Source organism: Crotalus tigris, unplaced genomic scaffold (genome assembly GCF_016545835.1).
Source record: "Crotalus tigris isolate CLP2741 ecotype Arizona unplaced genomic scaffold, ASM1654583v1 scf7180000017716.2861928, whole genome shotgun sequence".
Lineage (NCBI taxonomy): Eukaryota > Metazoa > Chordata > Lepidosauria > Squamata > Viperidae > Crotalus > Crotalus tigris.
In genome coordinates, this window is record NW_024096587.1 from 2,516,167 (window position 1) to 2,542,973 (window position 26,807).

The 26,807-nt window shown below is 37.6% G+C and overlaps 1 protein-coding gene across 1 annotated transcript in view; it reads left to right on the top strand.

The window, feature by feature from the left end:
- The window catches only part of TBX15 (T-box transcription factor 15), an 84,402-nt gene that overhangs the window by 26,951 nt on the left and 30,644 nt on the right, over positions 1-26,807 (top strand). Inside the window, exons 2-5 of the mRNA XM_039338810.1 lie at positions 5,719-5,932; positions 21,270-21,371; positions 23,729-23,900; positions 25,013-25,180. Of these exons, the coding sequence (XP_039194744.1) occupies positions 5,719-5,932; positions 21,270-21,371; positions 23,729-23,900; positions 25,013-25,180 (656 nt within the window). The remainder of the gene's footprint in view (positions 1-5,718; positions 5,933-21,269; positions 21,372-23,728; positions 23,901-25,012; positions 25,181-26,807) is intronic.

Genomic DNA, 26,807 nt, shown 5'->3' on the forward strand with positions numbered 1-26,807 from the left:
GTCTGTTGCTATTTTCTTTTTACTTAAGGCATGGTCTTGTACAGCCAGAATTAGCCCCTCTGTCTCTTTCTTCAACTTTCTTGCTCTTAGACATTGCCAGGTCCTGCTTTGCCTGCTAACTGTTTTATCTACTGTCCATGTAATAATTTGCTTTGCCGTGTTTCTTTTCTAATCTTCATTTGGTCTTTCTTGTAGGCCAGGTCTCTTTGGAGTGTACTAGTGTACCAGGAGTATACCAGGCTTTCATAGGGTACTAGTTTCAATTCACTGTCCTTCAGACATTCTTCCAATGTCCTATTCCTTCTTCAGCTGTCTGGTGTACTTGCAACAGTCCATGCCCATCTAAGCTCTTTGGTAAGTAGAATCTGTCCACATCACTGCATGGACGAAGGGTAATTCATTGTCATTATTTTTCTCATCTTCTTATCTAGGGCTTTTAGTTCTGCTTGAGTCCAGTCACTATTCCAGCTGAATATCTAATGCCTAGCTACTAATTTCCTTGATGGTATTTTTTCCCCATTAAATTCCATTAAATTTGAACTTTAAATCTTCTTCATTCTCATAATGTTTTCATGGCTAAGTTTTTTCTTGACTTCAGTGTGTTTGATGTTATCAGCTTGGAGGAAACCCAGGTATTTTTAGTGATTGTGTTCATCCAGACTCCATAGGGCATCTTGATTCCTTCAGTTTTTCACTATTTTCTCCTGTTGATGACAAGGGTGTTGCATTTGTTCAATCCAAACTCCACTGCAATAACTTGGCTGTATATATGAACAGTGTTGAGAAGCAATTCTATTTCAGTATATTATTATTATTGTTATTTTTCTGTGCCTTGTCATATAGCAATAGCACTTAGAATTATACAGTGCCCCAGAATGCTTTAATGACTTTCTCAGCAATTTACAAATGTCAGCAGATTGTTCTCAATAATCTGGGTCCTCAATTTACCGACCTCAGAAAGATGGAAGGCTGAGTCCATATACCCACACATGGGTTACTTGGAAACTTATCTTGAATATGGTGGGGAAATAAGTTGATGGTCTGTTATGGTCTTATTTCAGTGAGTCTGAAATAAGTTTTAGCTGAATTTGGCAACCTTAGGTTGATGAGATGGGAATGTTAACCTTTTTACAGGATTAATTTCTTTTTTCCTGTGTATTCTCCTGGGTATGGGGGGTGGAGCTGCATGTTAAATAAGAGCCTTTGCACACCTTTGGGTAGTGCACCAATTGTGTACATTCCTGGACTGGGAGGCCCTACTCATGCCCTTATAACTTCCTGCTTAGATTATTGTGCTGTGCTGTACATGGGGCTGCCCTTGAAGAGCATTTATAAACTTCAATTAGTGCAAAATGTGGCTGCATGGGTAATAAATGGTGCCAGTTACATGGCACAAATAATACCACTACTACGTGAGCTGCACTGGCCACTGGTGTGTTTTCAGGTGCAATTCAAGATGCTGGTTGTCGCTTTTAAATCCCTACATGGCTCCTTTTACTTGAGGAACCGTCTTTTTCCAAGAATTTCTACCTGTCCAATACGACCCAACAGGTTGGGCATGCTACACATCCTGTCAGTCAAAGACTGTCAACTAGTGGGAAGCAGAAAATGGGCTTTCTCTGCTGTAACCCCTGTTCTCTCTGAGACTGGGACGGCCCCAACCTTGTTGGCTTTTCTCAAAGGTTTAAAAACTTGGCTTTTTAAAATATATTTATTTAAAATATTTTGTTTCTGTACTGCCTCTCTCAGTGTTTCCTAAGAGAAGTTTTAAATTATTTTTATTGCTCTTCTCCTTTCTTCTCCTCTTACCCTTATGCCCATCAAGTGTCTGATACTAAATTTCTACTTAAATCAGCAATGGACAAACATTCTCAATCAAGGGCCACACTCCTCTGAATTGCTCCCAAGGTCTCCACCCCAAACTGGACAGAATCAGGATTCAATTCAATTCAATTTAAATGTAGTTAAACTTACCTATGTAATTACAATTAATTCTGCTCAGTTAAATTCTCCTCATGGAGAGCAATATGTATGTACAAAAAACAAGCAAACAAGTAACAAGAAAGCCCCAAATACCCAAAGGAAAATATGAAGAATAAACAGCAGTAACTGTATAAGGTATACAAAGCAAACTCTACTCCATAAACTATGAAAGTAAGAAATGCCTGGTTTTTGCGTTTGTTATTTTGTTTAATCCTTTGTGGCTCAAGTGAATAGTTGAAGGTACTATGGAACATCTCGGTGACATCAATTCTAGTTATTTAAGGGGCCACAGAGAATGGTCCCTTGTTGAGGATGCCATAGGAGGGAGCAGCCATGTATTTTGAGAGATGGAGGACATACTGTATGGGAGGAGTGAGACACCTTGAGAATCTGTTTGAGAGTAAAAACAGGAATGAATGAATGAGAGTGGATTCCTCCTTTAATATTGACCATCAGACCCATAATGATTTTTAAATGAGGAGCTGGCACCTTAACATGAGCCTAGAAAAAAAACAGGTAGAGCTTTTGCAACATGCTCCTTGCACCTGGATTTGTTTCAGTACTTAAATTCATTTTTATTGTCCACTACGGAAACAATAAATAATAAAATGAATGTCATTTAACTCTTGAAAAAAGGCCCTTTCTCTCTGTTTCTATATGCCTGGAATTGGACTAGGTCTCCAACCACCATAATGGTGGAGACAATAAATAAATAGTCAAGGGTTTTATCTGTAGCATATACAGGTTTCATCCAAACAAACATAACACAAGTGGATTGTTCGATTGTCAGAAAGAGCCCTACTTCTGAAAAGGCATGCCCTGTGTAGGATTGTGCTGTAAGATGATATAGCTATAAAAGAGAAATGCCCAATCCAAAATCCCATCCTCCCAGCTGGTTAGATCGTAGGCAGATTCAGATTGTCCCAGCATGAACACGAGCCACCCACCATTTCTGGAGGGCCACCCCAAGCTTGCAAGAAAAGTAACTTTCCTGGACTGCTTCAGAATGGGTGTTTTCCACTTATGGATGGAAAAAAGAGTTGATGACTGGTTCATCAGCTGCACTCTCTGTGTTGTAGGTAAATGCCTTTGAAGGGGATAAATCCACATAATCTGCAGTGTGAATAGAGCATCTTATTCATTTTGGTAGTTATTCATCATCAAAATGAACTTTTGATTTTGTTTATTTACATATCGATTTGGGAAAAATAATGCACTGTAATTTATAAAGTTAAAGCACTGCCCTATACACATGCATTCACCATCAGCAGCTTTAAATAAAAGTCCCTTTCTTGTGCTTTCCCAGGATGCTTCTTAACCTCTGCCCCAGTTGCTGCTATAACAGTAGTCCTGTAGTGTAACACATTTGCCTCATGTGAAGTGGGTTGAAAACATTTCTCCCCTTTTTAATTATTTTTCTATCTATTTTTGGTGGTTATTTTATAATCAGTTTACTAATAGACCATTGAAATGCTGAAACACTCCTTCCTTCCTCCCTCCCTCCCTCCCTCCCTCCCCCCCTCCTCGCCTACTTCTCTTTGAGCCCCAGATAAATTCAGTGATAAGTCCTTTTGCAGCACTTAAATATTTGGGCTATTTGGGAACTGGAACAAGTTTGACAAATGTGAAAATATTCACTTGTGAACTGATAAAGAAGCAAACAGCAAATAAGTGGAATGCTCAGGGAAGGAAAAACAGTAATGAACAAAAGTGGTTTCTACCCAGTTTCAGACCAGAGACTCTTCACATGTAAGGCCAATATAATAGTTGTTTGCTATAGGGTAAACTGCTAATGTTGGCTATTTTTGGAATTTTTGGGTTTTTGAACATTCTGTCCATTGTCCTGCTTGAAGGCTATGATCTGCATGACCCTCCTGCAAGGAAAGCAGTTAGTGCTTTACCTCCTGGAGGGAGTAAAGAAACAGGAGAATTCACCAATTAGGAGCTGTGTTAACCACTATTCAACAACAGAACAACTGGCCATCACCATGTCCAAAGTGGAGGAAGGGATTGACATCTGGGAAGAAATTGCTTAAGCTGGCTTCATTTCCAGCTGGTTTATTTATGGGAGGCAAACAGCTGAAGGCTGCCATGTGGAAGAGCCTTAAACTCCATCTACAGTAATGCTGCCTTATCTTTCTGAACTGCAATTAAGTAACAGATGTGAAACCTTTTGAGCACACTGAATAAAGGCCAAGCATTGTTGCCTGGAAATAAGATTTGCTGAAATCCTTACATTAAACATTTTTAAGAGGAGCGTGCTGGACAGCTTACATTTCCTTTACATGTGGCGCAATTCATATGAAAGCTATGAATTGCAATTCGGTACCTTCTCCAAGCCAATTATATTGTTGCCAGCAATGCTTGCTGAGTTGATTTCTTCAATATTCCACCTTTTTCAACATTTGTTACTAAAATTCAAGCTATAGTATTGGACATTCTGTAATTAGATTCTCAGAGAATTATCTTGTGTTACATCAGCTCATATCACTATAAGAAGGGGGGGGGGCTTGAATACTGTCCAGTCATTTTCTCTTATATCTCTACAATTAAAGGGGCTTAGTGTTTTCCCAAACTTAAAATAAAATACATATATAGAAAGGGCCCCAGAATATCCTTGAGTGGAACAGAGCATATTTTACTGATTGATGGCCATAAATAAATAAATAACATCTGTACGATAACTAACACCCAACGATACCATAATTCCAACAGGATCATCTAGCAGTTACTTCAAGACAGCACTAAAAAGAGAAGAAGATAATAATATGGAGTAATAGGAGCACCAACAAAGAAGTACACTGCTGAGAATCACAATTCAGTTGGGCCCCTTGGTAGAAAGATTTCCATGACAAAATGTGTAATGTCAGGGATTCCTTGGGACTTTCCTCCCAACCAACTGAACCTCCAATGGCAAGACCTGCAAGACAAGTCTTCCCTTGGGTCCTCACAACTAATGAGATCAGAGCTCCTTCTAAAAATGTTTGAGCCTGAGAAATATCTTTAATTCAGCTCCAGCTTTTTTGGCTTTCTCTCATTTTGGTACAGATGTTTATATCTGAAGACCCTATAAAAGGTGTTTTTTGAAATAACAATTACTTTGTCAGTAATTTTTACCATATGCTTGCTTTCTTCAACTCTACGGGGATCCTACTTCCATAACCCAATGTTGTTATTTTCTCAGGGAAAATAATTGCTCAAGAACTATAACATAGGAACAAATAACATATATTTGCTTGAAACCAAAACAAAAGGACAGCTTTTATTATTTTTGAGGACAAAGAAATTAGAAAATGAAAAAAAAAACTTTATTCAAAACATATAAACAGCACATGTGGTAAAATATACAGTTAAATATAACATTATTTCTCCAGTGTTGAATGATTTCCACCACCACCACCCCCACATCCCCCATTTCTCTCAACCTACAATTGCAGGCTGTATTTTCCTGTATCCAGATTAATTTGTTACTATTTATATTTTAAACTGTGGGCAGTTTTATTCAACAGCTTTAAAATTTAATTAAGGTACCAGATGTCATGTTGGAAACTGAAAACCAGAAGCCAGATTGTAACTCACAACACAAGATCAACAACACTCTTCTAATGAAAAAAGATGTCATTCCTCTAATTCCACGGATCCCTTTAAATGGCTTCATTTTATCGCTTCCTGCTTTGGGGAACTTTAGACATTGCAAGTTGGTTTGACTCTGCTTTCTGTTTCTGTTTCTTTTAGATTCAGAGCAGAGCACGGGATCCGAAACTGAAGTGCTGGCAGAGCGGACATCCTGCTCGTTCGGCTCCCCATCGGACCTCACATCAAGCAACTCACTCTCTCAGTCTCTGCCTGCTTCATCCATGGAGGAGATCCAAGTGGAATTGCAATGTGCTGATCTCTGGAAGCGATTCCATGACATTGGCACCGAAATGATCATCACCAAAGCAGGCAGGTAAGGCACCCAATCTGCTTTTCATTGATAGCTGGCTTAGAAAAATCTGCAGGTTTTGCATTACCGTGAGTTACCACTAGTTTCTTAGAATTAGAGTTTATTATGATTTAATGCCATATCTTTCCAGGCTAAGTGATGTAGAGACCGTATTGTCCAGCAGTTTCAAAGCAGATAAAGATAGGAAGGTTAACTTCTCTGTATGCACTAAACCAGTGGTTCTCAACCTTTTTTTAATGCCGTGACCCCCAACCGGTCATAAGTCGAGGACTACTCAACCGGTCGTAAGTCAAGGACTACTCAACTGGTGCAGCACCATTTGCAGAATGGGACTTTTGGTGGGCTCAGCAGGGCAGAGACAGCCTGGAAAATTCCTATCGGCTTTTGAAAGCCAATAAAATTAGACTCTATTCAAGAAAGTCTATTCTATTGGCGTTCAAAAGCCAATAGAATAAAAGGGAGTAGCACAGCTAAGGAAAAAGGGAAAAAAATGGCAGACTGCGTTGTTTGGCAACCCCCATGAAATGGTCGTTCGACCCCAAATGGGGTCCCGACCCACAGGTTGAGAACCACTGCACTAAACTGTCTATAATTCATTTCTTAATTCTAGTTGCAACAATATGAAAATAACTATTAGGTTCAGATCACACCCACCATGATTCAGAAACAGATAGACAGATATAGACGTAAGTGTGCACACATACGCATACATGCACACACACACAACACACATAATTGCCATTATTTCATTTTAGTAATATTTTGTCAATTGTTGATGCTCTTGAAATCACTTGCAAATAATTTCTAATGAATATTTGTGACTATGCCTATAACCAACTGAACATCTGGAGCCTTCTATATACAGTACGTAGTTCTTGCTAAACACAGAAGAAGAAAGTAATGAAAATTAATTATGCAATGCCTATCCTGAATGCAAGCATGCAAATGAATAATCATAGTAACAATATGCTGACCAACTCCTGACATCCAGAATCATTATTCTCAATGATTAAGTTACTGAGTGCTATGAGTTTACAAATGCAGTATAAGCAGCATACAAATGCATCAAATTTCCATGATAAAGTTATAGATAGTCCTTAACTTACAATCATTATTTAGTGACTGTCCCAAGTTACAATGGAACTGAAAAAAGTGACTTATGACCATTTTTCATGCTACAATCGTTGCAGCATCCCCATGGTCATGTGGTCAAAATTCAGAGGCTTGGCAATTGATTCATATTTATGATGGTTGCACTGTCCCGGAGTCGTGAGCTCACTGTCCACTCTGACTGACACTCACCTTTTGTGACTTTCTGACAGGCAAAGTCAATGGAGAAGCCAGATTCACTTAACAACCGTGTTACTAACTTAACAACTGCAGTGATTCACTTAACAACTGTGGCAAGAAAGGTCATAAAATTGGGCAAAACTCTGTTAACAAATGTTTCAGCTCATTTAGCTTTTGGATTCAATTGTAGTCATAAGTTGAGGACTACCTGTATTTGACTCCAGAATTGACCAATGGGAAAATGGAATTAAGGATTTTGCAGCTGAGTCAACAATTTGTAATGTTGATTCATTTTCAACCTCAATTCCATTTTTATTAACAGTCATTTAATTGTTTAGAAATAAATTCCATTTTTAATAAATAAACAGATACGGAAATTAATATTCATTATAGCTCTAAAATGAAATCTATTGGTAAAATACAAACTGATCAGGGCAGATAAAACTCTGCTGTTAACAACTCCTTGAGACAGCTGTTTTAAATCCAGGACCTAAAATTAATAATGATAACAGTTCACTGAAGGTGTCAACACAGTGTACATCTACTATATTTAAAAAAATGACAACACATTATTAGGCATAAGAAACAGAATTGAAAATCAAGATGTTAATATCACAATGCTCTTATATAAATCTATATGTGTCTGCATCAGGAAGATTGTATGCAATTCTGATCACCCCACTCAGATAGGATATAAGGAGGTAAAGAAGGTGCAAAGAAAGGCAAAAAGGAAGACCAAAAGATGATCAAGTATCTAGAGTAGCTTCCCTAGGAGAAAAGATTGCAATATCTTGGGCTTTTTAATCCAGAAAGGAGGTGAATGAGAAGGGACGTGATTGAAGTGTACAAAATTATCCATGGTGTGAATAAAATGGACAAGGAGAAGCTATTTTCTCATTCCCAAGATACTACAACCATCCAATGAATTTGAATCCTGGAAGAATCTGAACACACAAAAGGATTTTTTTTTTTACACAGTACATAATTCAACTTTGGAATTTGCCACCACACAATGCGCTGCTGGTTACCAGTTTTGCTGGATTTATAAAATGGTTAAGATGCTGGGCTTGTCAACTGGAAGGTTGGCAGTATATATTTAGCAGGCATGTCAAACTGCCAGCCCACGGGCCGGATGTGTCATGCTGAAACTGCGCCCACCCCATTGCCGGCAATGGGGAAAAAGATGCGAGTTTGACATGCCTGATATATAGTATATATAGTATATATTGTACAGTATATAGTGTATATATAGTATATAGTGTATATATAGTAAATAGCTATACCAGTTCTCTCTTTATTCTTTGTTAGCAACCTAAAAAAAAAAATGTAAAATGATGTCGCAGTTGGCGACTGCTGCTTGTGGATGGCTCTAGATTGAGCTGATACAGGCAAAAGAAAAAAGAAAAAGAAAGAAGATTTCTTTCTCCCATATTTGGGCTGACAGGGTGTACATTCAAGGTAAATATATATATATTGCTGCTCGAAGCACGAAGCTGAAAACACCAGCCTGAAGATGACGAATGGGACTTCGTCGAAACGTCGCCAAGACACTTCCAATTTTACGCGGGAGAAAACCCGAACAACCAAAGACCTATATATATATATATATCTATATATATATATATATATATATATATATATATATATATATATATAGAGAGAGAGAGAGAGAGAGAGAGAGAGAGAGAGAGAGAGAGAGTTAGGAAACAGAGATGAGCATCACCCCCTAGAGCAGTGTTTCTCAACCTTGGCAACTTTATAATGTGTGGATTTCAACTCCCAAAATTCTGGGAGTTGAAGTCCACACATCATAAAGTTGCCAAGGTTGAGAAACACTGCCCTAGAGTCAGACATGACTAGACAGGAGAAAACTTTACCTTTTTTAAAAAATAACATGGGAGAAAAATTCATGGGGATTAATGGCTATTAGTCTTGATGGAGGCATGACTGCCTCTGAAGGCCATCTCCTGGAAAACTAGTGAGTGTCCTTGTGCAGTTGTTGGTCATTGTGAGAATAGACTGCTGGATAAGATTTGACTAAGCAGGGCACTGCTTGTGTTTTTATGTTCTTATCTAACTTGCATCATTCTATCATAACTAGCTGCATGAATTTCCATGCCTTCCCTACTATGAACACAACTTTTTGACACAGTAAACAATATAGCTGTAATATCCTCTATAAAGTTGCTTCAGTTTTAAAAGGATAATATTTTTTTGTGCTTGGCAGTAAATTATCTTTTATTATACTTGAGAGGGACAAAGCTTACCTCAGATTTGGAATTCCTAAAGATCTAGACATCACTTAAGATATAGTTCTATATTTTGTTGCATATGGAGAAAAAGAAAGTGCCACATAACAAGAGTGAGGGGAAAACCTGCAATGCACAGCTGGCCAACCTCCATTCACACGGATTTAGGCACAATACAATCTCTTAGTGCAGGGGTGTCAAACTTGCAACGTCATGTGACGTGTCACGACATATCGCGACTTTTTTTCCATTGCCACCAATGGGGTGGGCGTGGTTTCAGCATGACGCATCCGACCCACAGGCCGGCAGTTTGACACCCCTGTCTTAGAGGATAGAAAGAGTGACATTCATTTCATTCAGCCTATCCAGGGTCCATGGATTAGATGGGCCTTTTTGCCTCTGTTGTCATTTTGTAAGAACAACATACCATACCCAGCTGTGTCAGCATTGATGGGTAGAAATTCTACAAATTCCAAATCCCATTGCTGATGCTTGGAATGTTAAGGAATTGGAATGTTATAATAGACTAATCACTTAGGTTGCTGAATTTTTTTTTTAAAAAAATTCAAGATAACTCTCTGATCTTCCCAAATAAAATTGGGTATTCCAGCCAGCTTCCTTTATAATTGCAAATTAATGTTTATTTTCTAAGCAATCAGCACCTTGGACAGAGAAAGAACCAGGAAGAATGCTATTTTGCTTGAACAACACAGAACCCAGTGATAGAAATCCTCCTCTCCACAATATTTTATTTTTCTTCCCCTTTTGGTTTACTTCATGAATTTGATTAGTGAGACTAATTGTAGATTGCCTCTGTCACTTGTGAAATGATCTTTGTGGAAGTAGTAAGAATCTCAAATTCCAAATAAACGAATGTGCTTGGAAAAGTTTTGACAGTCAATACTTTAGAAAATTATTAAATCCAGTCTTCTCTTTTGAAGCCTTTTCATGCCTTTAAATGGGGTATAAACAACTGTCAGTAATCTTGTTTTTGTCATGTGCTTAAAAACTGCACAAAAAAGTCTAATGACATATGCTACTGAAAACAAACAATAGCAGTAGCTAGTCACATTTTCCACATTTAAGGGCTCAACCACTTTAATTTTATAAACCATATTTAGTTGTTAAGTTTTAAAAATCAAAAGACCTTTAAAATGGCATTCAGAATCAATTAAAATCAGCAAACATATAACAAAACCCTCTGCTTAAACTGTACTACAAAGAAATGCTGAATTAGGAATTTGAAAAATACCCCCCCTCCACACACACAATATCCTGAAATGGCAAACCACCACAATAAAGTTGCATGGAATGAATCAATGCTGCATCATCTGGAAACATGCTCAGTTTGACAACTTATTTACCTTTGCCTCTTTACAGTAAAATATAACAAAAATTATCTCAAATAAAATTTATTTATCACCTCAAATAAAATTGTTCAAAACATGTTTAAATTAAATTAAATTGATTTATTTGTACAACTTGTAGAGAGTCATGACACTAGGCCAGTGTTTCTCAATCTTAGCAACTTGAAGATGTGTGGACTTCATCTCCCAGAATTCCCCATGCTGGCTGCGGAATTTTGGAAGTTGAAGTCCACATATCTTCGAGTTCCCAAGGTTGAGAAACATTGCTCTAGGCCAGGGGTAGTCAACCTTGGCTCTTAGCTTAGCTGGCTCAGGAATTCTGGGAGTTGAAGTCCACGAATCATAAAAGAGCCAAGGTTGACTACCCCTGCTCTAGGCATATGTACTAATGCACTTGTTATTTCTATATATGTTTTGATATTTTGAGTTATGATCCTGTATCTTTGACATTTTTTAAAAAATAGTTTATAGCCTTTAAACCTAAATTACATTAATTGCTGCTTATTTCAATAGTCTTCATGCTATGATGATTAACAAATCATAATGTTGTCAGGAATATATGATGATCTTATATCTCTATTTAACCTACCTGCCAGGATTGTTTTGACTACCAATCAGGAAGATATACTATTTTTTGCTTTTTGAAAATATGGTAGGATTAAAAATATAAACAAATACTTTAGATTTGGGCAGCTATTTGAGTATTTGGTTAGAATGCATCGTTACAACTAATAGGAAAGCTGGTATGCAAATTAATATACATCACACAAATGAAATTTACTTCTCATGTATTGAATTTATGTTTGCTGCTCATTGCAGGAAAATCATTGTCGTACAGCAGGGGTGTCAAACTGCCGGCCCATGGGCCGGATGCATCATGGTGAAACCATGCCCATCCCATTGCCAGCAATGGAAAAGTCATGATACATCACAACATGTCACATGACATTGCAAGTTTGACATCCCTGGCTGTTGCACTTGATTCAATTTTCACAACTGGGGATGGGTGAAGCCAAATAACTTTACATGTTTGTTTTGAGGATTCTGATGTGGGGCATGCAGCTACTTAGGGCTGTGGCATCTTAAGTGCTCTATGTATTCCATAGATATGGCACTTGCATTTTTACTAACAAAGTGTATAGTAGTTGTATATTGCTATCATGCAACATATTATCTGCATGAAGATCATCTTGCCATAGCTTAAAAACCTTAACCAATTGACTTCTACAGCAAATCTCTCATGACTTCACTTAGGTCAGGATGTTGCACTACTTTCCCAGCCTTTAAGCTGATTGCAGCTGGCTCCACGTGTCCCCCTGCTCTGTTCTGCAGTACTTGTAATCTCTTGAGATTCTGGACAGTGGTGATCCCAGGCTTCAGGGGCCAGCTGGCTGTTTGCACCTGGTGCTTTCAGCATCCCCAGTGCTTCTTGGCATTTGATCAACTACAATGCAGAACATGTTTGATAGATTCACAGGACTTGTTGCTCTGTCAACATAATTAGATTTTGTGGGCAAATTTGGGAGCAATTCAGCATTTCGGCAGCAAGAGAAGCACTGAGTGTTTAGTCTCATTATATATTTAGCTTCTCTTATACATTTTCATGCAAATGGATGGATATAATCCTGCAAGTATTCATGGAATACCCTTTTCCTGTGAAAGGGAATGGAAGGAAGGAAAGTTTAGTTTGTTTTACAAGAGATTACGCTTCTTTTCTAGAATCAACTTTGCAATTTAGACTTGCTTATAAATAAAGTTTTCACAATGATTGTGCAGGAGTCATGTGGTAAGACAACCTTGAGTTTAGGTTCATTCAGTGCATTGTACATGGGGATGTCCTTGAAGATAGTTCTGGAACTGGCATCAATTCAAAACACTGTCATTATCGTTAGGTCATAAGTTGCTCTTTTGGCATGATAGTTTATAGTTTCTAGGTTGCATTCAATTTCTCAGGTTATTTCAAAATACTTTAAGGTCTGTCACTCAGGGTCTGTCAAATATATGTTCATATCTGAAGTTGTCATATTTGGCATTAATAAGAATGCAAAAATAAATTAGACTTTTGCTTGCATAGCACAAAAATCGAGGGCAGGCTTGTTGCAGTATAAAATCAACACATTGGCAAATCCTAATTCATATAACAAAAAAGCCAAGGGCAAAACATAAATTTGACTGGATTTGGTTTCTAGGTATAATGCATGATTAGATTTATCTCTAGATAACTGCTGCTATTATTTCTCTTAAGATCCTTATGGAATATTAGCTCTTAGTTTGCACTTCACTGTCTTTTAGGAAGCAGCTTTGATGACAACTTACTAATGGTAAGATACAGTTTCAGTATAAGGAAAGCATATGGGTATTTCGTCAGGTTACTTTGCTATTTTGGAGCCTGGGGTGGCTACTGGACTAATTAGCCAACCCCCCATCTTCCACCTGTACTTCCTGCTCCCCTTTCACCCACCTTCTTTAATTTCATATTATTGTACTTCTATTGTTTATTTTTATTGTTTAATTCCTTTCCTATTGTTGCATTTACATTTTAAAAATATTTTTCCCCTGTTTTATTGTTGTAAGCCACCAGAGTAGTCCCACAGTAGTATGGGTGACAAATAAATTTAACAAACAAATAAAATCCAATGGTTTATTTTATACCATTTATTTACATTTCTGCAGCTAGGGAGACCTGAGTTGTAAATTCAACTTCCTCTACTCGTTTGACTGGGCAGGTTTAAAAAGTTATTGGGCTGGAAATTATTCCTGACAGTCTGAATTCTGACCCAGTTATGGAATAGTAAACGTTGGGTCACTCTCACCTAATGGCACTTGAATTTGGGCAGCACAAACATCCTTGAGTCCTTTCCTGGAATGGGAGGTGCCAAGAACTGTCACTCAGGCCCCTTTAACCTCCCATTGGATTACTACAATTTGCTTGATATGGGGTTCTCTGTGAAGACCACTTGGAACATTCAGTTGGTACAGAATCATCTTCTGATTTCATAGCAAGCTAGACCAGTTATTGCTGATATAATATCAACATTACAGAAGCTGCACTTTCTACCAAACAATTCAATTCATGGTGCTGATTATTATCACCAAAGCACTCACTCTCTCTCTCTCTCTCTCTCTCTCTCTCTCTCTCTCTCTCTCTCTCTCTCTCTCTCTCTCTCCATCATTTATCTTCTACCTTATTTTTACAAATAATTCAAAGTGGCAAACATATCCAACATAGCTATACAATTTTAGTATTTTCAGCATTGAGAGCTCTGAATAGGATCTCCACAACCAATGCATGCAAACAAAGATAAAGATTACTGTAATGCGCTCTACATGGGGCTGCCCATGAAGAGCATTTGGAAACTTCAGCTGGTGCAAAACACCATTGCTCTGTGAGCTACACTAGCTGCCAGTGGGTTTTCAGGAGTAATTCAAGGTGCTGGTTGTAACTTTTAAATCCCTACATGGCTCGGGACTGAGTTACCTGAGGGACTGTCTTTTTTTATGATTTTCTGCCCATCCAATCTGATCCAATAGGTAGAGTATGCTGCAGATTCTGTCAGTCAAAGACTGTCAACTGATGGGAACGAGAAGATGGGCTTTTCCTGTGTGGCCCCTACCTTATCAAATATTCTCCTCTCAGAGATTGGAATGACACCAACCCTGTTGGTTTTTTGCAAAAATTTAAAAACCTGGCTATGTACCTGGGCCTGGGGTTGGAATGTGTAAAGGACCATGTTAATTGGCTTTACTGTTCATTGTTTAATCATCATGACTGCTATTTGTGCTTATTTTGTGATTGATTTATTGTTTTAATATTCTTTTAAATTGTTTAAATTGGTTTAGAATTGTAAGCTACCCAGAATGACTTGGTTGAGTTGGATGGCTATAGAAAATGAATGAATGAATGTTTGTATGAATGAATGAATGAATGAAATCTTCTATCAAAAGAATTAATGGGAGGGGACATGGAAGTGGATTTTCCCTGAAGAACTTCCCTTTCTTCGAAAAAGCTTGTTCCAGAGGCAAGGGTAGGTTTTCTGTGATGTTTTTCTGGAAAAACTTTGTTATAAATGATGTTATAACAGCTTTTGGGGAATGGAGTGGAATAGCTCTTTGCCTAAGGAAGATGTGATACCATTTACTATTATGTTTGTTGTTTGATATTCTATGTTTGTGTATTTATTGTTATAAATATATAAGAGGGTCTATATCAAACAACAAATATAATAAATGGTATCACATCTTCTTTAGGCAGGCAGCTATTCCATTCCATTCCCCAAAAGCTTTTATAACATCTAGGCTGCTGAAACAGTGTGGACGTTCTATAAATAAAAGTCAATGTAGAAATGATTTCTTTACCCTGAAAAGTTGCATTCAGACTTTCAGTTCAGAAATCAGTCTCAGACATATAATTCTCCATATCGAGAATTAAAAGGCCCTTCCTGCCAATATTCCTGGAAACAGGCAAATTTTCTAATGTTTTTGTAAGTGAGCCTTAAAAATCAAGACAGAGGCAATTATCAACCAAAACCTCATGCTGCAAAGCCCAAACTAGAAAGGAGTTAAATGGAAGAAGCAACAGCTAGGTGGAGCAAGAGATCATAAATTTCCTACAGAGTGCCTTTCTAAAGAAAAGAACTTTTCTGTGCTATGTTTTTCTCAACCACTTTCAGTTTACCTAAGTCCAGGAAAACAATCATTGTGATCAGCTACTGTATGTTGGAAAATGAGCAGGCTATTACTACAGCAGGTTCAAAGTCACAAAACTGCACACCTACAAACTTCTGTTCCTTCTCCACATTGTTCTAAAGTTCTAAACTTTTTCTTTAGACAAGGTTGTGAAAAAGGAAAAGAAGGCCTGATGAAGTGCTCCAGAGAGCTTGAAAACCTTCATGGTTTGTGAGGCAATAAAGATGATGTTCCAATATGCAGTAGGCTCCCTGGGGCTATTCTATTCTCCCAGGTATCTGAGGGCAGGACAAGAAGTTACGGGTGGAAGATCATTAAAGAGAGGTCTTACATTAAATTAAATTAAAGGAGAAATTTCCTGACCGTGAAAACAATTAACCAGCGGAATAGCCTGCTTATGGGAGTTCTGGGTGCTCTATCACCCAGGCTTTTCAAGAAAAGATTGGACAATTATTTGTCCAGGATGGTATAGGGTCTCCTGCTTGAGCAGGGGGTTGTACCAGAAGACCTCCAAGGTCCCTTAGTTCCAACCCTATCATTCTGTGTTCTATATTCTACTTAGGGTACAATTGTTTTAAAAAAATAACTCTGTGCCAAATTCTCTTTGGCACTTATCTGGGAAAAAAGTTAGAATAGATACTTTTTCCCTTCTGGAAACCCTCCCCTAAATAAAAACAAGTCATCAATTACATTTGTCTAGATTTGATGTTCTCAACAGGGAACTTGAGAGCTACTGGAGGTTTTGTGGGTGGTGGCTTGTAGTTCCTTGGAGGTATTTATAAAGGAAGATTAACCTTTAAAAGGGCTGATGTGGTTCCCATCTTCAAGAAAGGAAAAAAAAAAAAAACAGACCCAGGAAACTACAGACCAATCAGTCTAACATCAATACCTGGGAAGATCCTGGAAAAGATATTCAAAAAACAGATCTGCGAACAACTAGAAGCAAACAAAGTTATAACTAGTAGCCAGCACGGGTTTGTCAAAAACAGAGCATGCCAAACCAATCTTATTTCACTGTTTGTTAAAGTGACTAAACTAGTAGACCAGCGAAATGCTGTGGACATAGTATACTTAGACTTCAGTAAGGCATTTGATAAGGTAGACCACAACCTACTCCTTGATAAACTAGAAAAAGGTGGAATAGAAGACAACATCATCATCAGATGGATCTGTAGCTGGCTGGCAAACCTTACTCAACAAGTAGTCCTCAATGGCACTAATCTACACGGAGAGAAGTAAGCAGTGGGGTACCACAAGGTTCCGTCTTAGGCCCAGTACTTTTCAATATCTTCATCAATGACTTAGATGAGAGAATTGAAGGGGAACTCATCAAATTTGCAGATGACACCAAACTGGCAGGAGTAGCCAACATCCCAGAAGACAACTTAGGATCCAAAAAGATCTTGACAAACATGAATAATGGGCCCTGTCCAACAAAATGAGTTTCAGTGTGGAGAAAAGCAAAGTTTTACATTTAGGCAGGAAAAAAAATCAAAGGTACAAGTACAGACTGGGCAAGATCTGGCTTAAAAACAGTAAATGTGAGATGGACCTTGGAGTCCTAGTGGACGATCACTTAACCATGAGCCAGTAGTATGCAGGAGCAGCCAAAAAAGTTAATACAATCCTGGGTTGTATAAACAGAGAAATAGAATCAAGATCACGCGAAGTATTAGTACCACTTTATAAAACCCTATTAAGACCACATCTGGAATACTGCAGCCAATTTTGGTCACCATATCACAAAAAAGATATTGAGAGTTTGAAAAAAAATTCAGAGAAGAGCAGCTAAAATGATCAAAGGCCTGGAGACTAAAACATATGAAGAACAGCTACAGGACTTGGGTTTGGTTAGTCTAAAGAAAAGAAGAAACGGGTGACATGATAGCAGTATTCCAATATTTGAGGGGCTGCCACATTATTCTCCAAAGCACCAGAGAGCAGGACAAGAAACAATGGTTGGAAACTGAACAAAGAGAGAAGCAAGCTGGAATTAAGGAGAAACTTCTTGACAGTGAGGACAATTATCCAGTGGAATAGCTTGTCTCCAGAAATCGTGGGTGCTCCATCACTGGAGATTTTTAAGAAGAGGTTAGACAGTCACTTGTCTGAGATGGTATAGGGTCTCCTGCTTAAGCGGAGGGCTGGACTAGAAGACCTCCAAGGTCCCTTCCAGCTCTATTCTCTCTCTAAATCTGTTAAATCTTTCCAAAATAGCATAGTGAGATTTTGGTTCTTAATATATAGACAGTTTTTAATAGTAAATATGGATCTATTTTTAGCCTGATTGCAAAGTACAAAGGGAAGAAAAAAAGAGGACACCACCAGCTTTGAGGAGTACCTATTAGAGCACGGCTTTTCAACCTTTTCACCCATTGTACCACTTTTAGGATATGGCAATATCCGAGTACCACCAGTCACCTAGCAACATGGAGCCTGAGCCCTGACAGCCCTGCAGCTCCAGCCATCTCTCGCTCAGGGTTGTGCGGTGTTGCCACCAGTTCAGCTCATTCCCCTCCCCTGCTACCACTTTTCTAGGATGATCGCGTACCACCTGCCAGGTGCCAATGTACCACAGGTGGTACCCGTACCACTGGTTGAAAAGCCCTGTGTTAGAGCATTTGTTTCTTTTAGTAGCTCAAAATCACTGGTTCCCTGTTTGTCATAGGTAAATTTCTTTATTGATATTGGTTCATTCAGAACAGGCTTTTCATCCTATGAACTCCAACTATTGACATCTCTCATTATTTTATTTTATTTATCTAGGAGGCCCCTAAAGTGCCTTGAGGCCTTATATTCCATGGGAGATAAATGTTCTATTCCAGATAACTGAATCTCAATACTAGAAGTTGGGAGAGTGAGGGGAGATCATCTTTTTTTTTTTAAAAAAAACCCCAATAACTTAATTTTAATTCTGTTCAAATGCATTTATAAACATGTACCACTCTGTTGGGTAGGAAAAAGAATCTATTCTTTTTGACATAACAAAGGCTATTAGAGAAGAGGGTCATGGCAAAAACCATCAGATTGCACAACACAGATACAGTAGTGTGAAGTTGTGCCCCGAAATAAAGATAAACTCAGCATGTAACTGTTTTCTTACCCATTTCACATAGTTCACATATCACAGCGATATTTTTGTTTCAAGTCAAATGAAGCTATTAAGGGCACATGTACATAATCTTTCTTTATCCACCGGGTTGTCAGTAATAAATCAAATCAACCGACTAAGTGTGACCTCAGAGTTTCTAGGATGAAGGCATTTAAATAAAATAATAAAAAGGTCCTGGAATAAACTGACTAAGATTGCAAATGAGCTAAGATGGAGGGGATGTATGCAGGGGAGCAGGCAGACCCTAGGAGTAAAACTAAAATTGGAGGGAGTCTGTCAAACCACAGGGCTTGAAAATACATTCATTTCTTTCTCACATCCTGCAGGAGAAATAGTCACAAAACCAAAAAGGGTGGTGGAAATTAACACCATTTATATATTTGTTGGGTTTTGGCCGTGAGAACAGTCACATCATTTGTGTGCAATTTGGCTTATTCTTCATATAGCCATCATTGAGGCATTGCTTGGGGGAGAGGAATTGCTTCTGTCATGTAAAATGATACTGACCACACAGAAAGAACGTAAGAATATCACAGGTTTGCTGAGCAAGCATAATGCTTCAAGCTTTAGTTGGCCTCTGCAAGATATGACATAAAGTCAGCATCTTTTTTATGTTCATCCCCGTTATTCAGCAGTAAAATGCAGAAGACAATTCCATTCAGCTGTCAGGAGTAATAGCCACTCATTATTCTCTTGTTTGTGAAAAATACAGACTAAAGGTGAAAAAACTATAGCTGATCTCTCACTTCAGCTCTAAATAAATTCATCAGGTAACATTAACTAAGCTGCAGTTTACTCATCAGCTCTACCTCTTTTATTTTCCTCCATGAAGTTATTAATTGCTGACTTACTTTGTTGAGATAATTTCTGAGCTTAAACCATAAAACCTTGGCTTAATGGAACATTTGGGGACAAAGGATTGTCTGTTAAATGGAAATATCTAAGAAATCTAAATTGACATAGATTATGTTATTTGTTTCATTATGTAATGATGTTTTTACATCATTTCTGAAAAGTATCTTCATTGCAAATTATTATTTAATGCAAAATATTATGTGATTAGATAAGTGATACAAATGGTGTACATCACCCCAGCTGTCAGCATTGCTTCAGAAACCTTTTCTGTTATTTGGAGGTAAACTCTGAAGTTAAAATTTTATGTATTGCATCTGAAGTCTACTGAATGAGGTCTGGAGGACTAATGTTTTAAAGAGGAGAATTGTAATTCTGAGTGGAAAAAAATGCATCTCTCTTTTTTCTCTTTCCCTTTATTGTAAGAAAACCACGCAAGAAGCTGACAAGGGATTTAAGAAAATTGCAGGAACCTAGTAATCAAGACAGTGTGTATGCACAATACTGACCTCACAGACCAATGTTTTTAGCTAGGAAACAGGACAACTGAATCTTTCTGATAAATCAAGACAAATATTTGTTTAAAGCTCATACCTGATGCACAGAGCACTTGTGAAAAAGAGTAGGACAATACCTTAAAACAGCACATTGGTCATTTAATACAAACAATTGCTGTATTGTAACTATTTTTTCAAGTTGAGAGCCGCACATGATTTTATGTAGAATAAAATATCCAGGGCTATACTTCAAACAATAGTTTGGGCCAAGATCAAGAAGCGGGGAAATTTGTTTTAATTTAATTTTCATGTATATTTAAATAAGAATAAAAGAAGTTAATTAATTATTAATTATCATGTTGATTATTCTACTCTTAGGACTTCAAATTTTTCAAGATGTACAAATATCAAAGTGAGACCATGCCATAGGCATCAAATTTCATATTGAATTATTAAATTATTAAATCTGTTTAAAATATGCGTGGCCAAACAAGCAGTTTTGGCTGAGGTTGCATTGAGTTTTAGACATCACGACAAGGCCATCAGAAGTGTGCTCCATCCAAAAAAAGAAAAAAGAATGTAATTAAATATGGAAGGGCAGAATAAAGAAAAAACCAGAATATCAATTAATATGTAATATATTAAATATTTGTTTGAATGAACAAATTGAATTGTTCTGTGGCATTGGCTTGCCAGATTTCTTCTAAGATATACAAAAAAACCCCATGAAAATCTTATATGCATACTTCTATTTCTGTACCAAAATCTTGATTCTGACCCAAAACTTTGGAATCTGTAAACTGCAGTTCAAAATAATGGACGAGATGCAGCAATGAGATAAAAATATAGTTGTTTCACTTAATACATTCCATGACTTACTTACTCACTCACTCATTCATTCATTCATTTATTATGAAATTTATTTGCTGCAGTTAGAGTGCAGTACTGCAGGCCACTTTAGCTGACTGTGTTCAGCAGGTCAGCGGTTCAAATCTCACCGGCTCAAGGTTGACTCAGCCTTCCATCCTTCCGAGGTAGGTAAAATGAGGACCCAGATTGTTGGGGGCAATGTAAATAAATATATATATACATTGCTTACTGGTGTACACCGCTTAGAGAGTGCTTGCACTTAAAGCGATATATAAGTCTCATAAATAAATAAATAAATTCCAAAGTGACTCTGGGTGGCTTACAACATAACTTCTTACTTTTGGGACATTTCTATCTCAGCAAAGAGAGCTCTTACTGAATTATATTTCTTTGCTCATCCCTCCCTCTTTTTTGTAGGAGAATGTTTCCTGCAATGAGAGTGAAGATTACAGGATTGGATCCTCACCAGCAGTATTACATAGCCATGGACATTGTACCTGTGGATAACAAGAGATACAGGTAAAGGTAGCTCAGCAGAGATATGTTTAGAAGTTAGAATAAGAAGATTTTCCAAAATTCATAATAAGACAGTATCTTATTTCAGATGTTTTTCATGGATATGATGTTTATCAGCCTGAGAAATTTTCTTTCTCTTCAATGTTGGACCAAAATGGTCATTGATGTTTAACATAAAAATAGCTACTTAAGCTTGAGGATATGCTTGTAATATCTGCTAAACATATTTTATTATTCACCATAAAACTAAGAACATTAACATTTTCTAAAGCTGGTCTTAGAAAATAAGACAATATAGACATTTGGAGAAAAGGAATGAAAAAAATAGATTAAAAAAATTATATTGAATAGCATTCAAAAAAAAAAAAAAAAGAGTAGGAACCCAAGCAAAGCAACCTGAATTCAAAATCCAAGTGCTGTGTGACAAGGTAAGTTCCTGTTACTTGTCCCAGCTCCTAACAGTTTGAAAGCATGGAAATGTGAGTAGATAAATAGGCATAACTTTGTTTTTCCTTTCAAAAGTTTTATTAGTTTATAATATATGATACAATGAAAATACAAAAGTAAATAACGGAAAAGGTGTGGAAGGAAAAAGGGAGTAGAGAAGTGAGGTAAGGGAGAAAAAAAAGAAAAAAAGGCATTGACTTCCGACTCCCTTTGATGCAATAGAATATCAACTTCAAACCTCAACTTTTTTACTTATACAAAATAGTATAAACAAGCCATTTCAATAACATCAAGTCTATCTAATTGGTAAAATCCAAAATCAAATTTTCATTTTTTTCCACCTCACGCACAAAGTCTAGAATGGGTGTCCACATATTCATATTCTTTTCTTTAATCAGTACAGTTAATTTAGCCTTCTCTGCTAGGTCCATCAGTTTTTGCAACCGTTTCTCCGTTGTGGAAATCGACACAGTCTTCCATTTCTGAGCATAGAGTAATCTTGCTGCTGTCAACATATATAATATCATAGTTTCATATTTTTTTCCAGGTAAAAAGGGGACTTTTTACCATTTATGGTGGATGTGTGATAAAGCAAGAAAATATTGGAATAGGATTTATATCTTAATAAAGAAAATTCTTAAAGTAAATATAGAAAGAAAACCAGAGACTTTTCTTTTGGGGCAAATAGGCACAATTTTGGTGGGAAGATAATAGCATTCCGTGTGCCTCGGCATATAGTCATGCTGACCACATGCCCATGGAAGCATCTTTGGACAACACTGGCTCTCTTAGCTAAGAAGTAGAGATGAGTACCACCTCCTAGAGTTGGATTCGATTGTTCAGGGGAAACTTTTATCTTTTATCTTTACAAATTGGATGGGTTTAGGTCTTTCAAGCTGTTTCCTACCTGCTCATTTCTAGTTTGGTCCAAAAAGCATTACAGAATGTATCATCTGAAGAATGAAATGAAAATATAAGCTTAGATTAAAAGCTGCTTGAGAAGAAATGATAAAGCAAAATACAAATCTACCACACTTTTTAATAATAACAAAATAAATATTATGTCAAGAGCACCAGGGAAGCAATTTTTATTGGAATCTGGCTTCTTAAAATAAGTAAACATATTGTGTACATGTATCCGACTACTATGGCATTTTTCTTTCTTTCTCTGTAAGTACAAATTCATCTACAAAGAAAATGTTCTAGATTAAACAAGGATTGGTTCCTTCCTAGTTGTGGCTCTGGAACCCTTAATGGATCTTTGAGCATTGTCTGACTCAGATTGTTAGAGTTTGTTCCTTTGTTCCAGGCCATCTGGGTTTCCTCAGATGTCTCCCTTGATAAAGTATAGGTATACTTAGCATATGTATTCAGTTGTGCTAACTTGGTAGTTGAGGCAGGAGGTGATATGAATGTTGTACCCTTGGTTTTTACTGAATTCAATGATCACAAGAAATATAGCAGCAAGTGTCATTATATAAAAGTCTAGAGAAAAAACAGAGAAGAAATAAGAGAAGAAACAAGGATCTCCATGATCTAAACTGAGAAATACAAGCACCTGAATTGCAGAGGACAGTAGGAAAATTGTTTGCAAATAATGAAATATTTCCTAGTGTGTCTAAAGACTTTCATCTGATATCAGTAAGGTTAACCAATTAATCTGCCCTATTGTGCGAAGTATTTTAGGGGGTAGTAATTGGGAAAGAGGATTAATAGAGATGCAGAAGTGAGGAGATATTTCCAGGTATCATCTGGGTCCCATTACAGACAGGCAGAGGATATTGTTTCCTTCCTGTGCAAATAATCTGACAGGTTGAATGATGTTTGATGGATGACAAGGAAAAAGAAAAAAAAGGGGGGGATTTGCTCTTTAAGTAATACAGCTTTCTCCCTCCCATCTTTACTTTTCCCAGGTATGTGTATCACAGCTCCAAATGGATGGTAGCGGGAAATGCCGACTCCCCTGTGCCGCCGAGGGTCTATATTCACCCTGACTCATTGGCATCCGGAGACACCTGGATGCGGCAAGTTGTCAGTTTTGATAAACTCAAGCTGACCAACAATGAGCTAGATGATCAAGGCCATGTAAGTCAAAAGGATTTGCATTCAATTTTCAGTAATGTTCACTTAGCTTTGCCCTTCACTTAGCTCTCAGTATTGTCCAAACAATGTCTGTCCACAACATTAGTGCCACTTTCTTACCTCTCTTGAAGTATTCTCCTCTACCACTCTCTCTTGTATGTGAATATTTGTGCATGCAGAGAACCAATTTGGTGTAGTGGTTAAGGCACTAGACTGGAAGTTGGGAGACTGAGTTCTGGTCCCACTTTAGGCACAAAGGGAGCTGGGTGACTTTGGGCCAGTCACTTTCTCTCAGCCCTAGGAAGTAGGCAAGGGCGAACCATGTCTGAAATCTTGCTAAGAAAACTACAGGGACTTCTCCAGAGTCCACTGACCTGAAAGACACATACAAATACACATAAAGTATTTATTTATTCGGTTAGCTAGTTTATTTGATTATTTATCAAATGTATTTCTTTATATATCAAATAAGTTGTAGCACATACATTATCTCACAAATGTGGCATAGAATATAAACAAAACAATTAATCTTAACCCCCCCACATACTAAAATTAAAAACATAAGCAAAGGAGAGTAGATTCAAGGTCTTGCATACAATATAGCCATTTCATGGGATCCCCATTTCCATGGGATCCCGAAGCCTGATGACAAAACCAAGTTTTAAGGGATTTTAGGAAGGTTAGTAATGTTGGAGCCAATTCCCCTTGGGAATGGTGTGGGTGCCATGACCAAGAAGACTCTCCTTTTGGGTCACATTAGCTGGAACACCATTGCAGAAAGGACCTCTCATGTCAAGCCTGAGGGGGATGGTTAGATATAACTGGGGATGGGGTCCCTCAAAAGCCCTCTACAGAGATTCTCCTCATAAAACTATTTCTATATCGTGAAGATGCTGATATTCTCAGTCCAAATTAGATAGCAGCCTCATCTCATCCCTTCCTGCAACAAACTCTTCAAAAAATAGGGCTCCAAATTTGCTCTTCGTGTTAAGGATGGACCAGTAATCTATGATTTGAAGTATTATTAGTTATTGATCTTCACATCTCAGTTCCAATCTTATTTTGAAAACAATGCATTCAAATGATTCACTCTTTTTTACTTTTTTTTTTTAAAGATAATCTTGCATTCAATGCATAAGTATCAACCACGTATCCATGTTATTTGCAAAGACTTCAGCAGTGACCTGTCTCCCACGAAACCAGTTCCCACGGGTGATGGGGTAAAAACCTTCCATTTTCCAGAGACTGTCTTCACCACAGTTACCGCTTATCAAAATCAGCAGGTAATCAAAAAGGAACTCTGCAAACCTTTTCCTGTCACATCATTAGTTTTGATCCTACCTTTACAACAAGGTGTGCCCCTTGTCACCCTTTTATTTAAGTGATTTTTATTTTTTAATTATCAGTATTGTTTTTAATGCTCTTATTTGTAATGGTTATCTTTAACTGTAATAAAAAAATGGATTGATCAGCGATCTAATAATGAGTTAAAAATGCATAGTATTCATGAATAGGTATTTTTCTCAAAAATATGTTTATCTTTTAAAATAAAAAAATAGATCTGTACTACATTTGCCCCACATTCTGACCCAGCTCCCTTTCTTCGGTACCTAGTTGACAAATCACATTTCCACAAGGAACAGAGATATTTGTGGGACAATAAGACCATCCTAGCCAGGACTGGAAAAAGACATCTCCTCATTTATCCTTGTCTTATAGCTTGTGTAATTGACAAGCTTCATGAGAGCATGCTATTCATTCTGAACAGTGGTGGGATTCAAACATGTGAACAACCAGTTCTATGTGTGGATGCTGCTTCCGGAAGTTCATTCTGGGCCTGGGCAACAAAAAATTAGCTACCGGTTCTGCCTAAGTGGTGCAAACTGGCTAAATCCCACCACTGATTCTGAGTTTGCAAATTCATGAGTTGAAATCAGAATGTTCGGATTAAAGGTTTATTTAAGATTAGATTGCAAAGAAAGAAAAGGGAATCTGGCAAAACTGAAAAGAGAAAAAGGTGAGAGGAAGATAAGTAACTGAACTTGAAGCCATGTCTGTATTACGTCCACTCATAGCTGGAATATGGAAACAGATTGTACACCTGAAAATGAACATATTCCCATCAGCTATAAAAGTTCCTGGGAGGGTAAACTCAAGGCCTTCTCACAGACTATCCAAATAAACATGGGACACATAACTGATTTCCCAATTTATGTTTTGGAAAACATAAAATCCAGTGGTAACCTTTAACTTTTTTCTCTTTTTTTCTGTAAAATTGAAGTCAAATTTGTATATTTGATGATGCACAATGTAAAGAAAGTTAATGTCAGACCTGCCCCCAAACAATCATTTAGAAAAGCAGATTCTCGATTCCAATTGATTGAAGTGAAAAGAACTTTTACTAAAGATGTTGGTTGTAGGAAGATGAGGCAGAAATTGAAGCTCCCGCTCACTGATACAAAGAACCAAACCCAGTGGTCCCCATCCATCCCCCCAATGTCTGGTCTGTTGCCACCCAATCTGGGATCACCACGATGTGGGAACCTCTGGGTTGTTGCTGGAATTTCACACCCAAGGCAAGCAGCCTTGAAGATGCCTGGCATAACTGGTACAAACAATTCTGGTCTTCCTCACATGTCAGCTCCCCTTCCCCATTTCCCACCATTAGATACACAGGTGTGGATTGCCCCAAATGCCTCCCCCTCCCTTCCCTTTAGATGGTAGGATGCCAGCAAGGCACCAGGTGACGATGGAGAGCCTGACGCTTAATGGACGCCAAATTAGGCAGTATTATCTGTATTTCAACAGGATATAGCTTCAGAGGCAAAACTGTGACTTTATATGGCATAAATCTCTTTTCTATAATTCAGATCTCACTGTCAAATTGCTGAAACATGTTCAGATCATGAT